Genomic DNA, 19,721 nt, shown 5'->3' on the forward strand with positions numbered 1-19,721 from the left:
CCAGTACAGATGCGCACACCGGTACTGAACGTCATCACTTGTTGTTTCAGATCCGGGTTTTCAATGAAGCGCTCCGGCATAAACCTCTTTGAGTCTTTCCACAGGCTCTGGTGGTGGTTCATCCCGGCAATATTAACACCTACACTCAACCCGGCAGGGATAAAGTGGCCCTGGAATGTCACTCCGCCAGGAGGTACAACTCGTGGTAGGAAAATCCCTGTTGCTGCATGAATGCGCATAGATTCGTAGATGCATGCCTCGACATATGGTAGCTGGCTGCGTCCTTCAGAATAGCCGATCAGGTGGTCAGGTGCAAATACTGACCGTACTTCGTCCACAGCCTTGCGATAGCACTCGGGATATAGCATCAGATAATGCAGTGTCCAAGTCATCGTATGTGTTGTCGTGTTTATAGCAGCGGCCAGAATATCAATATTCTCCGCGGTTACCTGCGACGGCGTCATCTTTGCCTTCGATTCGGGATCTTCGCCGTCAACTAATGCTTGCAGGAGATCGTTCGGCACCTTTTGCCCTTGGCGGATTTGTTCGCGACGGTGCTCAGCTGTAGCATCGGTGAAATCAACATACTCCTTGTAGCTCTTGAGCAAAGGACGGCAGAGCAGGCTCATTGGGAATTCAGTGACGGATGGAATGACTGCTTTGAAGAGCGCAAGCAAGCTATAGTTCTCGACCCAGTTAACAATCGTTGTCTCACCCTTCTCCAGTGCAGAGAACCGATGACCATATCCGAGCACACTGATGACATCATATGTCACCAACTGAAATTCCAGGCTGTAGTTGATTTTGGCCACGCCACCATTCTCACCGATCAGTCTGTCCCACTTCCTCTTAAGTGCAATGATGCCGCACTCCATGATCGTCGGCTCCATTTTCTGCAGCGCTCCCTGAGTGAAGGCAGGCCCAATCTGGCGCCGCCGTGTGCTGTTGAGATCAGGATCACTAGTAGTGAATAAGGTTTCGTCCACCAGTCGGAGTGACTCATAAAACTTGTTTTTGACGAAAGTATATGAGCTCAACACTTTGCGACAGTCTGCCGGGTTAGAAATCGTCACAATATCCGGTGCTGTAATGAAGATATCGCCGTACTTGTAGTAGTCGTCCTCGCACATATCCGGCAGTTTGCCTAGCGCGGTCATGATCCTCATATGTGAGATCGACAAGTGCGATAGTAAACTCCCTGGAATAGACCTGAGGGGAGATAGGAAAAGCCTGTAGAACGTCACAGTTGTCCCGTAGATAACTATCCCACCAAAGAGCACCTGCCTGTTATCAGAATTAGATTTTCCTCATTTCATTGTTCTATTTTCTCTTTATATTTTGCTACCCAGTCCAATACTGGACCGGATTCTTTCTTGTCTTTCTTCTATATTTTTCTACTTGCTTAGTGCCTTTTTAGCACTCTCTCACACTTTCCCAATATATATATCTTCGGGTGTTCCAGCCCGCTCTACAATTTTACTTATATCGCTTGTAACCTTCTGACACCTGTAGGTGACTCCGAAGAATTCAAGCAAATCTCCAATGGTGCTAATGATAGCCATTTCAGATTGAAGGAGAAGTCGAAACTGAAGGAAATGAGCAAAAGGGAGATGCTAGAATGAACCTGCGAGCAAAGGGGTATATATGAATATGCGATGGAGCGACAAAAAGGATTTAAAAGTAGACTGAAAATCAGCCTGGATATTGCGAGTAGTCCTGTGATACTCTTGACTGATACCTAGGGCATTTATACAAAGTGGGACAAGGTGACAGGGGAACGCATATGAAACCAGGTAACATTCTAATAACGAAAGGAGCAATGAAGTCAGCTTCCACAGTTGTGCACACAAAACATGCAACAAGTTTGTGGCCATTGTACATGTGTGCCTCCCAGCACTATACACTTCACTCTGTGGGAACATTTCTGTTTGACAATGGAGTCAATAAAAGCCACTTGCCGCTCCTATGTACCATATATTCATGAAAAGAAGACACTGCTTGACATTCATGATTCATGTCAACAAAATTGCTTGTGGCTACTATCCTTTAGCAGCCAGTACACAGCGAAACGTAAGATAGGTGAAAAATAGCTTGTTACCTTGGGATCTCTTGTTGGACACTAATCGATGGACTATACGGTTAATCCTAAATCGGCAAGTCACTGTGTAAGGAAAATCCTGACTCGCTAACTCACCGACTATGTGACGCGGAGACCTTCCTTGAAAGAACTTTTCTTTTTTTTTTTTCTTTATCGGTTTAGCCGCTTAGTATTTTCCCATTACTTACTTATAAAACTTCGCGTATAACGCCTCAGTTTACTTTATCTCTCAAACAGCATATATTGTAGCGCTTGCTCAAAAAAATAAATCAACGTGTCTGCTCAAGGCCGCTCAGCCGTTATTGCCATAGCTGTGGTTTTGCACTCCTCAGTGTAACACGGTTGGGGCAGGGCCATTATTATACCATTGTTAAGCCAGAGTACAATGGATATACTGTATCTCATAGGAGCAGGTCAGCAAAATTCTCTGCTGCGTGTAAAGGGGTAAAAAGTTGATGACTTTTCAACTATGGCACCATATGAAGTGGCTATAAAATGGCCACTTTGAAAGGGTGTCATAGAAACAACGAACTAGAGAGAAAGGATAAAGAAGGTCTTGGCGGACAGGAGATTAATCATCATGACACCTACGGGGAATTGTAGAAGCAGGTGTTAGCAATTGACGATATTTTTTGATCTGGAATGAGAAATATATCGATCACGTAACTTCGATGGGTAAACTTGTTTTCGACACCACACCTGGAGTGGAAACGTAGGCTATGCAGGCTTTTCAAATATAGGTGAATGATACATTGTCTGAACAAAGTGGCTTAACTAATAATGTACATAATTGTGCTTTCTCTCAACGACGGATTTGAGTGTTGCACAACATCAAATGACGGATAAAAGAAACATGGCTGAGAACCCCCAGGAATGAGCTGGATGAGGCATATACAACGTTTGCTGAAGAGTACGACAAGTATCATGGTGGATCCTCTGTTCCTCAAACCACTATTGCTAAGAAGGAGTGCATGGGCCTTATTTCACCAAAGCCAGGTGTAAAGTTCCTCGATATGACTGTTGGAACTGGCAATGCGACCATGTACTTCTTCGAATACCAAGATAGAATCAACCGCAACACGGTATCAACCGCGACACTCGTTGACCTGAATACCAATATGCTAAGTATTGCCAAGAAGCGACTCGGAGATACCAAGTGGGCGAAAGATGGCCGCATCGAATTTATCAAGGGAAATGCCGAGCACATGCCTGAGATCTCCGACAACTCATTCGACATCTACTGCTGCTATCTTGGAATGCACAATATGCCTAACCGCAACAAAGTACTGAGAGAGGCGATGCGCGTGCTCAAGCCTGGAGGGAAGATTTATGTCGTAGAGTTTGATACGGGGACTTGGCGCATCGGAAAGGCTATTAGAGGACTCCTCTTTCAGTTCCTCGAACTTATTGCAGGAGGGAGTGTACAGAACAGGACTATGACATTGCGTATTCACCATAGCGGTCGAGCATTTCCGTCGCCACCGGCCTTTGTGCAAGAGATGAAGGACGCAGGATTTGCAATGGAAAATAACGGATATCGCGGCATAATGTACACCTTGGGTGCTCTCTTCATTGGAACCAAGCCAACTGAGTAACAGCAGCATATGGTGCACACACTTCGATATGCTGCATTTATTTTCTAGTTGATGCGGTAAGCTCTAAAATGAAAATTGACTTTTTAAAGCACTTCTGAGAATACCGATACAAGTAGCAACCATAGAGCAGTATTCAAAACTACTAGTTGAATTGAATTGAATCGGATTGTGTCCTATGACTACACCCAGATTTGAAACATAACACAAACGGACAAGTAGTTGTCAGGTGAAATATCCAAACCACATACAGCTGTTGCTATCCATACACTAACTTTATATTACGACAACACTACGACTGCAACCTGGATTATATAAAGCAAGATCAGGAAGCAAAGCAAGGAGACTAGATGAGACATCGAGTATTCATATCATTTGATCGCCAAAGAATATGTCACGATTTCGATTTTGTGTGCCATCAAGTACAGATGTTAGAATATATGCTATTTGGAAATTATAGAGGCAACAGGACAAAGACGACCCAAAAGGCAACCACAGGCTGTGTGCTAGGCGCCGCGTTGTCATCGCGGGACGCGTAAGTGTCTGCCAATTCACCTGCTGTCTATTTGGCACCACAACAGGGTGGCCCAGGAAATCTTCAACTACGCCATCTTGACCCAAAGCATGCCAAGGCAGCCTGGTCAGACCGCTGCTGTATCAACTTTTTTGTACCAGCGAAACTGCTAGGCAAGATACGACGATTTACCAAAGGCAAAGGAATGCGTGTACCGCAACTGCAACTGCGTTTATATACGCCACTACTACTTTTCCTCGCTCAGCATCACTGTCACTGCCCTTTGAGAACTGAAGCATTTTGTATTGGGATTCACTGAAAAGTACAACAGGGGTTAGAGGGTTGTAGGCGGCTATTTCTTGCCGCTCTTGATCGCCTCAAACTGCTCGGCGCTCATGGTCTGGATCTTGGGCTGCGAGACTGGCGACGTGCCCAGGACGTCCTGCTCTGCAGCGTCGAAAGCGTCCTCCCGACCCCAGTTGTGCTTGCCGGCGCCGTCCTTCTTGGCGAGGCCGCGCGGATCAGCGCCGTTGCGCGACAGATGTCCTTCCTTGGTAGCAGCAGCAGCAGACTTGGCCTTTTGCGGATAACCCATGGTCGTGAGATTTAAAAGTAATAGTAGAGGTACAAGAAAATACAAGGAGAGTAGAGGAATAAAGCTGGAATAAATAGGATAGTTTATGTGAGTGAAAGTGGTGGTGATGTCTGCCATACCGCAGTGGCCGCAGGCGTCCTTTATAGCGGCCTTGGAGGAGAGGGCCTGGCCAGCCAGCAGGCACGACTATGCGCAGACGCAGCGGAAACACGCAATGCGCGCTGCATTAGCCGGCGGGTGTCACTGCACCCTAACCCTGCAATCCCGGCAATAGCGAAAAGAGACATGAAGGCCATGCATCATCTGACCTGCCCGCCGGCAAATAACCGGCTGACTGGCCAGCGGCGTCCACGTGAATAAATGAGGGATTCGCTAGACCCGAGCATTGTTTGCTACTGATCCGTGCCTGCCAGTCTTGCGGCCCGTACCTGTCTTTAGCGCCCTTTTTGGACCGCCGCGTGTCTGCAAAGTGTCGGTGCAGAGTCCGCATCACACTCACGCCATCTGGATCAGGAACACTTGAGTGGACGGACGGTCTGGTCACACCAGACCCAGTGCGACCAGCCAATGCACAGCGGACACAGGCACGAGAAACAGCACGCCTAGACCTTTCATTCTAGCAGCTTCGTGCAAGCATCGATCCATTTCTTGTTTCTACTGCACCGAGAGGCTAGCCCGGCAGAGGGCTCGTCTATTAACAGGTGTAAGCCGGTGTGAGCAGTGGGCTGATTCCATTGCTCGCGATAGTCCCCTGGTGCTGCCAACGATCGCGTTTACTGCAGAGGGTGCCGAGTATACCCTTTGTGAGCGTGGCAAACTTTAAACGCCTTTCTTCTATTCGCACTTTGCAAGAGAGTATGTTATTAGGACTGCTCTGTTCACAACAAACCTCGCAGTTGATGAGCATTACACGCTCGCAACATCAATAGCATTTGAATCCGCCATTTACGTCATTTGGCACTAGAAGCCTTCACAGCAGCAGGCAGTCCGTTTGCACAATATTCTTTTAGTAATCATAATTGTAAGAACAAGCTGAGCGTGAACTAATAGTAGTAATGAACATGGCTAGCCATGTTTGCTGTCTCACCTTCTTTTCATACGGTGCGAGAGAAGACCCACGCCGGAAAAGATGATTGCGACTCCAACAGCAAACAGGGCATACTTTACAGTTGTGAAGAGTTTGAACTCATTAAAATAGACACCGCCGCCAACAATATCCAGCACAGTCCACACGACGTAAAACACGGGCACTTGGAGCAGGGCGTCGTAGCGCAACAAGCCCTGGTTTATCCAGTACACCTGCGACGCTGCAGTGAAGGCAGTGACCATCAGGATGACCCAGGATATGAAGCTTGTGAACTGGTTGTCGTGCTCAAAGAACGACACTGAGAGCAGGTTGACCAGTGATTTGGCAAATAGCGTGGTCAGTGACGCCATCAACGATCCCAGGCTAGCGTATGCAAGGGGCAGGCCGTACTTGACCTTGCGCGAGTCCGGGTGAATAGGTGGAATGTGCTTGTCCAGCGGCGCCAGAGGATGGCACACCATGAGCAATGCAGATGCACGGGAGATCAGCGATTTTTTGGCTGCCGGCGCATTCCCTGCTCGCGAAACCGGTGCTTTCTGGACTTTAGTACCACCACCATGTAGTGTTGCGTCCTGGGCAACCTCGGTAAAACCAGGCGTCGACTTCTGCAGAGAGGTCGGCTCGCGCAGCGTAGCCCAATTGTTGGCATCGCTCATGAGTGGAGACTGAGTGAACTCGAGCTCTCCAAGTAACTCCATTGTTGACAACGAGTCGTCAATCTCATCAATCTCCTCGCTCACTGACCGCCCGTGTCGCGGAGTTTGCGCACCGGCAACAGCCTGACTGCCATTATCGACCTCAGCATTGCTCGCCTTAAACATGTCATCGTCGGAAAGCTGGATGTTTTCGAGATTATAGCGCTCGGTCCCTTTCTCGACAACGCGAAGGAACAAGTACACGGCGATGATGGCAGCAAAGATGAGGCAGAGGTAGATGACTGTCGACTTTGCCTTGAGCAGCTGGATAAGGACACAGAGCCGGTAGTCCTGCTGGACAATTCCGCTGAATACGACGACGACAACACAGCCAATTATAATGAGAAGAATCCCGCCAATGTCGTAGAACCCTATCTTCTCGTGGTTCAGCAGGGGCGCGATGATGACGTTGGTGACAAGCGCAACGGCCCCCAGGGGAGCGACCAGCGACTGCGGGGCAAACTGCAGGGCGATAAAGTTGATCACGTTGCCAAGGATGAAGATTACAAGCCCGATGGTCCATATGGGGCTGCCAAAGGCGGTGTCGGCAAGGCTGACAGACAGCCGGCTACGGAGGCGGCGGGGCCACGAGGGGCGATGCATGAGTTGGGTGGGCATATCGGCAGACCTTGGAATCGGCTCGATTGGCTGCTGCAGCTGGACGTTTTGGAGCTCAAATATCTCCGATATGCGCCCATGCGCCGTCTGTGTCTTGCGAATGCCCAGGCCGTGATCGGCCATCCCTCGGCCATAGCTGTTGCCAATAGATGGCGAGCGCGGGAAGATGGCTGACAACGCCGCGTTCTTTGCCGGGTTGTCCATGCTGAGCATTGCAGACTGCTTGTCCGCCGTCCTACCGTTAATCGCTCCAGTCGAGTAAAAGAACACCTGGCTAGGGGCTGAGGGCGAAACAGTCTTTGCCTTGGCCTTGGCAGCCTCAATCGCAGCCTCGTCAGCCTTCATCTTCTCTGCCCGCTTGCGGAAGGCGTACTTTTGCAGATTCAGCCCTACATTCAAGGTGGCACCGCCGACCAGCACCAAGAGCACGCCGATCCAGATCTGCTGGTGCGATTCCTGGCTGATGCATTTGCCAAACCCAGACTCCTCCTGCGACATGGCATGTACTGACGACCGGGCATCCACCACGATATCCTTTTGCCGCGCTGGCACGCCGCGCTCGGGAATCTGGCTGCCCTCGCTGTTGGTTAGACAGGCAAAGCCGCTGCCGCAGGTATCCACCGATCCACTCGACAATGCGCACTGGGCCTCGGCTGGGAATCCCCTGCAGCACGAGAGGGTCCCGTTGATATTTGGCTTATTTAGATTTACACCAGGGGGTGAATCGGCAGGTGCGTCGGGGAGCGTCCATGCGCCGCCGCAGGTCGATTCCAATGTGCAGTACTGTGGGGCGCACCAGGACTGATCGAGGTCAGCATCGTCACCATGTGTCGCGTTTGTCGCAGCCGACTTCCACCGGCGACTCAGCTGGAACGCCGCACAGTCGAACGAGTCTGCACAGACTTCGCCTACAGGTACAGTTCCGGCAAAAAAAATACAAAATTTATATGGCATGACATAGGTATTTCCACAAGACACATCATGCATAATATCGCCACACATCAGCTGCAGATTGTGCAAGCCGGTATTTTGTGTGGGTAACTTGCCTGCTTTGACCAAGTATCGGCATGCGCCATCAATACAGGCATATTCTCCGAGCCTCAGCTTCTTCCGGTCGGCATCAATTGTGCTGCCGGCTGTTTTTGCATGACTCTTCGATTCACGATACAAAACGCATTGTGCGTCGGAGCTGCAACTGCGACCGGCAACTGTGTTATCTGCACCATCCTGGCTGCGTTTCGACAAGGCAGCAGACACGCCAGGGTTGGAGCCAGCACAGGTCTCCAATCCTGGCAGGCCGTTTGCGGCGTGTGCTTGAAGTGACAAAAGAAGGCTGGTGAGTAGCACGGTTCTGAGGCCACATGTGGCCCATCGGTACCTGCTGCTCTGTAGATCAAAATACACGCTGTGCATAATATATATGACGGGAGAAATATATAGAAACAAGGGATTTATATAGTTTGGAAAAATAAGGGAAGAAGCAAGAAAGAGGGAACGAGGTAAAAAAAAAAGTAGCTACGTCTTAAGCAGCCAGCAGCCATTTCTTGTATGTTCAGCGAGCACCTAGCCACTTTTTCTTTGCTTGCCTTTTTTCTGTGGGCGCTTGGGTGTGTGTCTACACAAGAGACCTTCACTGCCCCCTCATCAATTCGTTTATCTGGTTTAGCACATGTGCTTATTTTGCTGTACTAGGCAGTGGCGTCCAGTATTGTAATATCGATTTGTTTTTTTTCTTGCTGCTTATTACTTTTTGGTTATTCGGGTCGTGCCATCATAAATAGCCCACATGTGCTGTTCGCCAGGAAAAAAAGGGAATTGTGTGGAGGTGGGGGATGGGGTTCTTCACAAGACTGCAGGAGATGCTGTTTGAGCAGCGAATCCACCCAAGAGCAAACATGTTCAGCCCGTCGTCTCCCCTCCCCACCAAATGTCTTATTTTTCGAGCACCAAACATTCCCTCCCGAAAGGCATCACAAAAAAAACCCTCAATGCTTGTGGAGCAGCAATGCTTAATACGCAAAGCAGCCGACAAAGCAGTAGACCCCTCCCACTTCGCTGGCCAGCACAGTAGCAAAACATAGAGCACAGCTGTGGAAATTTTAAAGTACATCTGCGGGTTCTACGAGCTGCAAGAGCACTGGAGACCCTCGCCCCAGTTTGGGACGGGCCCGGCATAGCGTTCAGCATCGGGCACATGGGGGACATCATCATCAAAGGCGTGCATCGTCATCAGGTCGAGCACTTGGTCGACAATCTCGGTGTTGCCCTGCTCGGTCTTGTCGATTACGTCCTGGGCGACCCAGTTGCGCAGCACGAATTTCGGGTTCTGGCGCTTCATCGCCTGGCCGACAAGGCCGGCTGACTCCTGGGTGAGCTCGCCCACATCGTCCTGCAGCCGGGGCAGATACACATGCAGGTAGTACTGCTTGAGCTTGTCCTTCCACTTGTCGGCATCGCATGTCAAGGAGCGAGCAACGAGCGAGTCGACATGGGCATCGAGCAAAGAATCGCGCTCAGCAGAGACCAGGATGGGCGGGATGTCGCAGAGCGAGCGCATTGCAAAGGTGTAGTCGGTGCTGGCTGTCTCCAGCAGATCCAAGAACGGCTGGATGACGAGCTTCAGGTCATCCTCGCTGCTCTTGTTGGCCAGGCCGAATTTCCTGCGCATCAGCATCGCATACTGGCTTGCATACTCGCCGGCAAAGCTGTTGAGCGAATCCTTGACCAGCGCAATGGTCGTGTCCTTGACGTCGTTCATGTGGGCGCTGGTCTCAGGCACTGCCTGGCCCTCGTCAATAAGCACCGAGAGGGGGCCGGCCAGGCGCAGCAGGTTCCACAGTGCCACGCGCGGCTGCTCCTTGAAGGCATAGCGGCCGGTGGGGTCCGAGTGGTTGCAGATAAAGTCTGGGTTGTACGCGTCCAGGAACGCATATGGCCCGTAGTCGATGGTCAGGCCCAGCACCGACATATTGTCGGTGTTCATCACGCCGTGGCAGAACCCGACTGCCTGCCAGTGTGCCGCCATCAACGCCGTCCGCAGCATGATCTGATGCAGTAGCAGTGCGTACCGGTTCTTCTCTGCGGTCTCCTGTGCGGTCAGCTCGGGGAAATGCCTGGCAATAACATAGTCTGCGAGCTTCCGCACAAGCCTCGCGTCCTGCCGCGACGCCGGCAGCTCAAACGAGCCGAACCGAACCCAGGATGGCGCCAGACGGGTGACAATTGCGCCGCGCTCCATCTCCTCGCGCACCACGGCCCGCTCGGTAAACACTAGCGCCAGGGAGCGTGACGTCGGGACGCCCAGCGCCGCCATATGCTCGGCTGCCAGGTACTCGCGGATGCTCGACCGCCTGACCGCATATCCATCGGCGAACCTCGAGTATGGCGTGCGCCCCGCTCCCTTGAGCTGCACCTCCCAGCGGCCATTCTGGACCACTTCGCCCAGGGAGATTGCCCGGCCGTCGCCCAGCTGCTCCGCCCACACGCCAAACTGGTGCCCGCCATAGCAGTGCGCCCAGGGCCGTGCCCCGCTTAGCATCTCATTGCCGCTCCACACATTTGCCGCTGCCTGCGGGTCATCCAGAAACCGCTGCTTCTCCAACCCAAGCAACTGGGCGCCTGCTGGGCTGACGCTGATCAGCTGCGGAGAGTCGTGGTGGCTGGGCACCGCCCAGCTGTAGAGCGCCCCGGTGACTTTGCGCGAGGCGCGGAATTTGGCCTCGGGCACATCTATTTCGTCTGTGCTTTGGTCGTATGGCGACCTAGGCACCACGGGGTCGCCGGGCAGGTCCTGCGTGAATGTGTGCTCAAAGTGCAGCGCGTTGGTCCACTGTGCGGCGGCTGTCTGTGGGCGCAGCTTGGTTTTGGCGAAGCTCGCGGCTTCGTCGGTTGAAAATAGGTTCACTAGGCTCATTTGCGGCTTCCCTCTAAAGTTCCTGATACACGAATTGAGACGGTACATTTACAAGAGGAAACAAAAGGGTGAAGGAAAGGGTGCTAACAGAGACTTGGCCACAGCTCTGAGCGTGGAGGCATTGGGAGGTTCTTGGCATTCGTTATCTTTTGAGCTACTCACGTGGGTTGTCCCATCACCTGTCTGGAGACCGAGCAAAGCACGCGAAATGCACACTGGTTGCCTTTTTTGCCGGACCGCAATCCGATCGTCCGGAAAATGGCATTGAGAAGCTGGGCCTGTTTTTTCATGTTACGCTTTTGTTGTTCTTTTGACTTCCCCCCCCCATCTCTAAATTTCAATGACAGCAATGCCAGTGGCAACAGAGACAGCAAACAAGGTCGTGCTTATCACAGGTGGAAACAGCGGCGTCGGGCTCTCGCTCGCCGGCCAGCTACTTGCCGCATCCAAAGACTACCACAATCGTGCTCGCCTGCCGCAACCTCGCCAAGGCCACAGGAGGCTCGCGCGTCGCTTCAGCTGCAGTACCCCAGTAGCGACGTGCAGGTGGTTCAGCTGGACACTAGCAGCATAGCCTCAGTGCAGCAGGCAGCAAAGGAGATCCTGGGGAGGTTCACTAGGCTCGATCTTCTGTGCTGCAATGCGGGAGCAATGCCAATCGACAAGTTCAATGTTGCGGCGGTGCTGAAGAGCCTGGCGACGGATCCGGCCAGATTCTTCGAGTCGTCAGTGGCGTTTGACCAGAAGCGCGGATTGGTGACGGGCGACGGCCTGGGGACGACCTTTGCGACCAACGTGTTTGGGCACTATTTGCTGATCCACAAGCTCCTGGATCTCCTGTCGCAGTCTCGGGCGCGCGTGGTCTGGACCGGCTCGGCGGCCAACAGCCTGCAGTTTTCACGCGCCGACTACCAGCACGTGCACGGCGCGATGCCGTACGAGTCGTCAAAGTACATAGTGGATCAGATCGTGCAGCCGCTGGACGAGAGGCTGGCGCTGCGCAATGTGCGGTGTTTTGTGGTGGAGCCCGGGAATGTGTGCTCGGCGTTTCTGTCGAGCTACAACATGCCATTCTTTGAGGCGCTGGTGTTTGTGTTTTTCGTCTTGGTTCGGGTCGTGGTGGGCATGGAGCGGCTGACGATTTCGCCCGAGAACGGGTGCGTTGCCAATCTGTTCGTGGCCACAGGCCAGCGAGGACGAGCTGGATGCGAGGATCAAATACTATAGCTGTGCGTCGCGGCTAGGCAGGCCGTTTGTCGACATGAAGCCGATCAAATACGATAAGGATGTGGGCAGGTTCCTGATCGGCAAGCTTGACAAGCTGGTTGAAAAGTACGACAAGTAAAAGTCTTTCCTGCAGGGAACTGCAGTAATGTATTCAAGATAATGCAAAAGCTAGCTGGCATAGGATACGAGTCCAGATCGTCTGTCACATTTAACGTTCCTCTTCAGGACGTGTAACTGTACCAGTGACGAGTATAGAAAAGCGGTGCTGGCAAAATTGCAGGCAGGCGGAAGATATCGAGGATGAATATTTATAACCCATATATTGGTCAACACTGCAGGGATCGTTGGTATATTGAAACCTCCATTCATTTTCGGGCAAAGCATAGTCGTCAATAACTGTATATATTCCCATGTCGTTCCAAGAAACAAACTTCCACACGCTGGCACGGCAAGCCAGCATATGCGAGATCCTCAACAACCACTCCCTGCTACTCGCCTACAGCATCCAGCACGGCGAATCACCGGCGCAGCTGCGTCTCCGGCTAGCCAAGGCGCTGAGCGGGCACACACAGCGGCGGCGGTCGAACGTGCCTATGCGTCGAAACTTGAGTTCTCAATAATAAATCATGTACGGTACACTAACCCTGAGCGCGCGACTGCAACAAACGCGTCCAGTTCTCAAAGGTCCGCCAAAAATGTTATTCCAGACACATTTAAAGGACCGGCAAATGAGCGATAGAGCAGACGCACAGCAGTCAGACAACGTGGCATATTTCAAGCGCAGTTTCTCAAGATTGAGAAACCCGCTGATTGACAAAGAGAAACCCCCAGCACAACGGCCTGGCGAAAGCAATGACCTGCGGTTTGGTGTGGGTGGGGGATTATGGGGGCAGAAAATAGCACTTGATATACTGGCTGCAATTCCACACTCCACTGAATGTGGAATTCGCAGCCAGTACATCAAGTGCTGCCTAGCTGCTGCTCCACACGAGATGCATCGCTCTCCCCAGGGCCCATTAATAGCAAGAATGCATTCTTGCCGAGGAGACGTCATCAGCCGAGGGATCACGTGTGTGGCCACTTTTGATTCCAAGGTTCTTCCAGGCCTCACCTCTGCTCCGGTTTCCTTTTTTCTCACCTTCCTTCAGTAATAATATATTTCTTGTACTATTTTTCTCTCGCAATACCTTTTTTTGCTACAAATGGACGGGCTGGTGCGTGATTGCGACAAGCTGGCCAAGCACCAGACGGTGCTGAACAACAAGACGCTGCATGCGATCGACGGACTGATAAAGGCGATGGAGGAGGTGCGGCAGACGGAGGAGTCGGAGCGGCAGAAGCAGCTGGTGAAGCTGAAGAGCCAGGTGGACAAGGCGCAGGGGCAGGTCAACGAGCAGCTGAAGGATCTGTACACAACAGTATCCAAGTACGGCAAGCACGTGGAAAAGGCAAGCAATCAAAGTGAAAAATGTGAGGGGCAGGGGGTCGATGCAAATGCTAAACAGGGGCTGCAAGGAGAGGGTGGTAGGCGTTCAAGCTGGACCTGACGGTGGTGAGCGCATCACCGGCATTCGCCGACAAGCAGTCGGTGGTGGCAGAGACGCTGCTGACAGCATTTCCTGCGCGAGGGCGACTTCTCGGCAGCCAGCGCATTTGCCTCTGAGGCGCAGCTGGACCTGCCAGCGCACACGCAGCAGCAGTTTTCGGAAATGTACGCGACAGTGGCGGCGATGCGCACAGACCCGCACGACCTGACCAAAGCGCTGCAGTGGGCCGATGCGGCACGCGGATGCAGAGCTGGCGTTCCCGCTGCACCGGCTGCGGTTCCTGCAGCTGATCGAGATGGGCCAGACGACCGAGGCACTGGCGTATGCGCGCACATGGTTCCAGCGGTTCGCCAGCGCCGAGCACATGGCGGAGATCCAGCACCTGATGGGCATATTCATCTACGCACGCGACCTCCGGGCGTCGCCGTATGCGGACATGTTCGACAGCCGGCGGTGGGAGGACGGGGCAAGGCTGTTTGCGCGGGCGTTCTGCGCGCACCTGGGGCTGGCGGCGGAGTCGCCGCTGGGCGTGGCAGCGGGGGCGGGCGCCAGGGCCCTGCCGGTGGTCAGCAAAATGTCAGGGGCTGATGCGCGAGAAGCGCGTGGAGTGGTCGGCGCAGGACGAGCTGGCGGTGGAGGTGCCGCTGCCCGAGAACATGCGGTTCCACTCGGTCTTTGCCTGCCCCGTATCCAAGGAGCAGGCCAGCTCGGCCAACCCGCCGATGATGATGCCGTGCGGCCACGTGGTGTGCCGGGCGTCGCTGGAGCGCCTGGCGCGCGGCGTGCGGCCCGGAGCAGTCGCATCGGGCAGATTCAAGTGCCCGTACTGCCCGTCCATGTCGACGCTGGGCGACGCCAAGCGAGTGTACTTTTGACGGTTAACGATCCCTCCCCTGTGGGCGGCCTAATACATGGGTTATCTGCTTTTAATTTTTGGTTACTGGGCAAAAAACTGGACTACTGTGCTGCGAGACAGGGCCTAGCCCAGCAGGCGCCAGGATGGCCTCGTACACGCGCTTCTTCTCGGCCTTGTCCATGGCCTGCGCGATCTGCGCGCGCGCGCCCTGCAGAAGCTCCTTGGTCCTGGGGCCCGTAGCCGGCGACTCCAGCAGAGCCCTGACCGGGAACGCGCCCGCCACTGCCGCATCCACCAGCAGCCCTCCTCCTCCAGAGCGCTCAGCACGTCCGAGCCGAACTGCGGGTTCTGGTCGCCGACCACCGCGCCCTCGGGCTTTGTGTGCTCGGCGATGATGCAGTTGGTGATCACGCGATTGGCAATCGGATCAACCAACACGTGCTTGTCCGAGATCTGGCGCCGCACCAGCGCCAGCACCGCCTCCCACGCCTGCTGCTTGTCGCCCAGCGCGCGCAGCAGCGTCTCGGACACGGCCTGGCTGGGCATGGGGTCGAAGATGGCCGTATCGGACATTCCCCGCGACCCACAGGAGCAGGCGCTCGGACACGGGCCCGGCCAGCTCGCGCTGCCTGGCACTGGGGTCTTTCTTGCTGGTCACCGCGCGCACGCTGTCGCCGGCCTCCAGGATCTTCAGGGCCTCGCTGCCGACGTACTGCGGGCAGCGGCCGGCCAGGACATACAGGATCACGCGTCTGCCGTACTTGTCGGCCAGCAGCTCGTGGGCGTTGCTGAGCAGCTCGGGCACCAGCGTCTTGTTGACAAACACCGTGTCGTCAACGCAGTCCATGGCCTGCAGGATCACCGCATGCCCGTACTCCTCCTTGGCCACGCGCTCGGCGAACGGCTTGATGGACTTGATCGATGGCCTTGCGGTCCTTGGCCGTGCCATGCAGAAGGCACAGCATTCCGGCGTGGGCGCCGTCGCGCGTATGCAGAATCTCCACCACCAGCTCGCGCATGGTCTCGATCATCTCCATGCGCTGCGGGTGGTCGGCGTGCCGCAGAAAGTCCAGCAGCGCGCGATGCACTATCGACTGGCCCACCGTGGCCTTCTCCAGCAGCGGCGTCAGCGCGCCCTTCAGCGACAGCATTGCCGGCTGGCGCTTCTGCGGGTTCTTCGCCAGCACCTCGTCCAGCGACTTCAGCTGGTCGTCCTTGAACACCGCAAACTCATTGCCGTACATCTCCGCCGAGAGCAACCACCGCTGCCGCGCATTCGCATACGTCGCATAGCACTCCTCCACCACCACCCCCGCGTCCTTGTGCTTGATCAGCTTCCGCACCTGCCCGTAGAACGACTCGATGATCTCCCCGCGGAACCGGTTCGACAGCTTCAGCAGCCTGAGCACAATGTGCCGCCCGTACGTGCTCTTCGCCAGCTCCACAAACCCGCCCCGCAGCTCCTCGGCGATCTGGTCGCGCTGCTTTGCCGTGCCGTATTTCAGGCACGTCTGCAGCACCCGGCTCATGTCGTGCTTGAACGTGATCTCCTTGATGTGGCCCGACAGGAGCGCCATCATCTCCGTCATCTTCTGCGAGCGCACCGATGCCTCTAGGTCGCGTTGCCGGAGCGTCTCCCACAGCTTGCGCGCCGCTAGTTTGAGCTCCCCCGACGGCTGCGCCAGCACCCGCTCGATGCGCTGCTTTTTCTGCTGCTGCCGCGACTCCTGCGGTGTCGCCGCCTCCTTGCGCTTCGCGTCCTTAGTTGTACTCTTGCTTGGCCATGGGACTATTTTAATGTAATGTATAAAGAGCGGTATTTTTTAGGAGAAAGGCAAGATGCATAGGGAGGGCGCTAGTGATCTTGCTGGCTGTTGAGAAAAAAAAATAGCCAGATTATTTTTTTCGTAAACTTGATCTTGTGATCTGCGATCAACATATGGCTTGTAGTTTTGTGCTGGTACCTTCAACACCACATGCTAAATGCCCTGGCTCCGTGCCTATTGCTGCAAATAAAGCACACATGACATCAGCCCGCCAGGACAGAAATGAAAACTCCGCCCCTTGCTCTGCACAATATATCTCTCCTCTGCAAACCCCTCCCAGCCCAAGATGCTTTCATCATCCAAATACATTCTCTCCGGCAAAGTCGCCATCATCACCGGTGGCCTGGGCGGAATCGGCCAAAGCCATAGCCACAAAGCTTGCTGGAAGAAAACGCCAAGGTAGTGCTAGCTGACATCCACGACCAAGAGGCTGGTCAGACGCTTACGCAGCCCCTCGGCAGCAACGCCGCCTTTATCCACTGCGACGTCAGCGACCCAAGGCAAATCGCCCAAGCCATCTCCTTTGCAGCCACAATATTCGGCCAACTGGATATTCTGGTAAACAACGCCGGGATTGCCTCGCTCAAGCCGCTCTACGGCGCTCTGACCTTTGAGGAGATGTCGAGGATTATTGACGTGAATTTGCGTGCGCCGATAGAGTTCTCGCGCCAGTTCGTCCAGTACATCCAAGGGGATGGGCGGAGGGGCGTGGTTCCTGAATATTGCCTCTACTACCGCGTTCCACAAGGTGATGAATCTGGAGGTTTATGCCGCGACCAAAGCTGCATTGATCAGCTATACAGAGTCGACCGGCCACTTGCAAAATGTGCGTATGGCCGCTATTGCTCCCTGTTTCGTCGACTCGCCCCTAGTCGCTGCTTCCCCATTATTCAAGAATCCTGAGTGGCTGTGGGAAAAAGGTCTGGTGCCTCTGGACAAGGTCGCCGAATGCGCCGTCAGGGTTGTCAAGGACGAGAACGCCAGGGCGAAGACTTTTACTGTTGTCGGAAACTGGACCGTGTGCGTCGATATGCGCGTCAAGGAGTATGCGCTGTATGTACTGCTGGTGGTGTGCGCTGTTTCTGCTGTGGTCGCTCAAGTGACTAGGGTGCAAGGACGCCTAATAGATATGTTAAAATCCGCGCGACGTAGCGCTGGAAGACAAATGATGCATTGCTCCATTTGTAGCTGGCATTTCCCACATTGCCTTTATGTGAATCGTGTCCTCCGTCACTATTACATGTCCGCACCTACTTCACTATACTGCATAAAAGGGAGAAAAGACAATGGGCGCAACTTGCCTAATGCATTGCCTGCAGCCACCAGAAAATAAAACAACCCCTTTCTCCTCCTCTTGCTCAGTTTTCTTTACAGTATGCCTGCCGAATATTCTGTCTCTGGAAAAGTCGCCTTAATCACCGGTGCCCTCGGTGCCATCGGCACAGCCATCGCCCAAAAGCTGCTCACCAACGGTGCCAAAGTGGTCTTTGCCGATATCCGCGATGTCAACGAAGGCACTGAGCTTGTTGCAAAATACAACAACAACGCATGTTATGTACACTGCGATGTACGCAGCTCCGAGGACATCGCCAACGCGCTTCGCCACGCCGTAGCAACGTTCGGCCGCCTCGACATCCTAGTAAATAACGCCGCTGTATTCACTGTCGAGTCGCTCTACAGGACCGAGACGTTTGCTGCCATCCAAATGGGTATTGACGTGAATCTGCGCGGACCCATCGAGTTCTCGCGCCAGTTCGTCCAGTACATCTGGGAGGATAAAGCCAACCGCTCTGGTGTGATCATCAATATGGCATCCATGTCTGGATGCATGCCAACGCGCGGCATCGAAGTCTACGCGGCTACCAAATCTGCACTCTTGAACTTCACTCACGCCTCCAAGTCCCTTGCCCCTGCCGTACGCGTTTCTGCTTTAGCGCCCTATTATGTCGACACTCCAGCGGTCAACCAAAGCAAGGGTCTGGCCAAATCTGGAATTATCAAGCACCAACTGGTGGTGTCTACCGAGCAGGTCGCTGAGGCAACTGTCAGGACGATTCAGGATAAGAAAAGCGCAGGCAAGGCGTATGTTTTGATTGGGAACTGGGCTGTCAGAGCAAATCTGTTCATATACGAGTTTTCTTTTATCGCTATCATGGTCGTGGCGTTCTTTTCGCTTTTCGTCGCCAAGGTCAAGGGTATTGGCCCGCCACCAGAGTTCGTCCAGAGTCAGGATGCATTAACCAGGGACGAAAAGAAGACAAAGTAATCTCGCATACGTTTTTGCAACTACTCTGGTTATATTTTTGTAACATTATGTGTATTCTCAAAAATGTGCGTCTACGCACGATGATAGCAAAAATTTCCTGACGGTCAAACATGGATTTTCGGATTACCCTAATGTTATGTATTGACCATATATATGTGGAGCCAGATGCCGTCGTTCTATCGGCGCTCATGATAGCCCACAAATAATAATAAATAGTTACGGATCGTGCCAAATGGTGTAGGTCTAGAGCACACGGGGGTGGTGTAGGGCAAGAGGAAAAGGAAATAAGAAACGAGTAACGAAAAATGCCTTATCTTTACCTTTTTACAAGATTTTATAGTCCAAAAAGTGTCCGACCACCAGCTAGAACCTTATTAATTGGATAGATATATAACTCTTAAGCTTCAACACGAGTTTGAGTGACTTACTCTATAAACTCCTTTTTGATCTTGTGCGGCATCTGACCTCATCGGTGAAACCAGGGTGGCGAGTTGTTATTGTAGTGGTCATAGGTCTCCACTAGATATCTCCATTGGTTCAGCGCAAGAGCTGCTCTCATTGTCGGTCGGCCTGATAACTTCCATGGCGTCATCATGGTGGTCATCACCGGCTGCGCAACACTCTTAGGATGTTTATCTATGAGCACCTATTGAATAAGGCCATATAGCTCTTCTAGCAGTCATGCAATATTTGTGGGTTTATTTAATAAATTAATTTGTCTTATTATTGCGCGCCCGATGCGGCTGTCCCTGACATCGACATGTCAGCCGAATCAGGTGACAGAAATCCAGGCGCCAACGAGAGCCCCGCTACAGCCTACGATATGGAGGTAGAGTCTAGCCTCTGATAAGTTGCACAAATGGCAGTATTAAAAACTCCCCTGCGCA

At 53.2% G+C, this 19,721-nt stretch overlaps 7 protein-coding genes across 7 annotated transcripts; 4 read left to right on the forward strand and 3 right to left on the reverse strand.

Annotated features, from left to right (window-relative positions):
* Window positions 1-5: 5 nt before the first annotated feature.
* On the reverse strand, window positions 6-1,820 carry DL89DRAFT_238679 (cytochrome P450; the record flags this gene model as incomplete). The annotated part of the gene is made up of 2 exons (XM_040884994.1): window positions 1,507-1,820; window positions 6-1,284 (listed from the first exon to the last, which is right to left on the reverse strand). Coding segments are annotated over exons 1-2 (1,335 nt in total), but the record flags the coding sequence as incomplete, so codon positions are not given.
* Window positions 1,821-2,769: 949 nt separating this feature from the next.
* DL89DRAFT_260656 (S-adenosyl-L-methionine-dependent methyltransferase) lies at window positions 2,770-3,693 on the forward strand (the record flags this gene model as incomplete). The annotated part of the gene is made up of 2 exons (XM_040885809.1): window positions 2,770-2,810; window positions 2,970-3,693. The coding sequence occupies 2 exons, from the start codon at window positions 2,770-2,772 to the stop codon at window positions 3,691-3,693; spliced, it is 765 nt and encodes a 254-aa protein (XP_040739883.1).
* A 465-nt stretch (window positions 3,694-4,158) lies between these two features.
* Window positions 4,159-11,191, reverse strand: DL89DRAFT_325357 (UPF0061-domain-containing protein). The gene is made up of 5 exons (XM_040891522.1): window positions 9,345-11,191; window positions 7,911-8,107; window positions 7,210-7,847; window positions 5,940-7,149; window positions 4,159-4,781 (listed from the first exon to the last, which is right to left on the reverse strand). Exons 1-5 carry the CDS (start codon window positions 11,158-11,160, stop codon window positions 4,557-4,559), a joined length of 4,086 nt encoding a protein of 1,361 aa, XP_040739884.1. The 5' UTR covers window positions 11,161-11,191; the 3' UTR covers window positions 4,159-4,556.
* Window positions 11,192-11,461: 270 nt separating this feature from the next.
* DL89DRAFT_295837 (NAD(P)-binding protein) lies at window positions 11,462-12,457 on the forward strand (the record flags this gene model as incomplete). The annotated part of the gene is made up of 4 exons (XM_040890694.1): window positions 11,462-11,521; window positions 11,565-11,621; window positions 11,659-12,273; window positions 12,308-12,457. The coding sequence occupies 4 exons, from the start codon at window positions 11,462-11,464 to the stop codon at window positions 12,455-12,457; spliced, it is 882 nt and encodes a 293-aa protein (XP_040739885.1).
* Window positions 12,458-13,507: 1,050 nt separating this feature from the next.
* DL89DRAFT_270528 (ubiquitin-protein ligase RMD5) lies at window positions 13,508-14,856 on the forward strand. Its single transcript, XM_040888750.1, has 5 exons — window positions 13,508-13,787; window positions 13,868-13,930; window positions 13,953-14,141; window positions 14,173-14,451; window positions 14,483-14,856. Exons 1-5 carry the CDS (start codon window positions 13,542-13,544, stop codon window positions 14,759-14,761), a joined length of 1,056 nt encoding a protein of 351 aa, XP_040739886.1. The 5' UTR covers window positions 13,508-13,541; the 3' UTR covers window positions 14,762-14,856.
* DL89DRAFT_295839 (ARM repeat-containing protein) lies at window positions 14,824-16,772 on the reverse strand (the record flags this gene model as incomplete). The annotated part of the gene is made up of 6 exons (XM_040890695.1): window positions 14,824-14,865; window positions 14,900-14,969; window positions 15,008-15,276; window positions 15,326-15,668; window positions 15,703-16,502; window positions 16,764-16,772. The coding sequence occupies 6 exons, from the start codon at window positions 16,770-16,772 to the stop codon at window positions 14,824-14,826; spliced, it is 1,533 nt and encodes a 510-aa protein (XP_040739887.1).
* A 1,171-nt stretch (window positions 16,773-17,943) lies between these two features.
* Window positions 17,944-18,834, forward strand: DL89DRAFT_260663 (NAD(P)-binding protein; the record flags this gene model as incomplete). Its single annotated transcript, XM_040885810.1, has 1 exon — window positions 17,944-18,834. The coding sequence occupies one exon, from the start codon at window positions 17,944-17,946 to the stop codon at window positions 18,832-18,834; it is 891 nt and encodes a 296-aa protein (XP_040739888.1).
* Between the last annotated feature and the right edge of the window lie 887 nt (window positions 18,835-19,721).

The sequence above is a fragment of the Linderina pennispora genome (assembly GCF_002104995.1).
Source record: "Linderina pennispora strain ATCC 12442 chromosome Unknown DL89scaffold_20, whole genome shotgun sequence".
NCBI classification, from domain to species: domain Eukaryota; kingdom Fungi; phylum Kickxellomycota; class Kickxellomycetes; order Kickxellales; family Kickxellaceae; genus Linderina; species Linderina pennispora.

Excerpts from the sequence above, each read along its gene's own strand:
- DL89DRAFT_270528 (XM_040888750.1), top strand. The coding sequence starts at position 13,542 with ATGGACGGGCTGGTGCGTGATTGCGACAAGCTGGCCAAGCACCAGACG. Across the intron at positions 13,788-13,867 it reads ACGGCAAGCACGTGGAAAAG|GCGTTCAAGCTGGACCTGAC; the intron begins GCAAGCAATCAA and ends AGAGGGTGGTAG. Across the intron at positions 14,142-14,172 it reads CACGCGGATGCAGAGCTGGC|CTGATCGAGATGGGCCAGAC; the intron begins GTTCCCGCTGCA and ends CGGTTCCTGCAG.
- DL89DRAFT_325357 (XM_040891522.1), bottom strand. The coding sequence starts at position 11,160 with ATGTACCGTCTCAATTCGTGTATCAGGAACTTTAGAGGGAAGCCGCAA. Across the intron at positions 8,108-9,344 it reads CGTCCCAAACTGGGGCGAGG|GCGAAGTCTGTGCAGACTCG; the intron begins GTCTCCAGTGCT and ends CTGTACCTGTAG. Across the intron at positions 4,782-5,939 it reads ATGCCCTGTTTGCTGTTGGA|GCCAAGTCTGCTGCTGCTGC; the intron begins GTCGCAATCATC and ends TATCCGCAAAAG.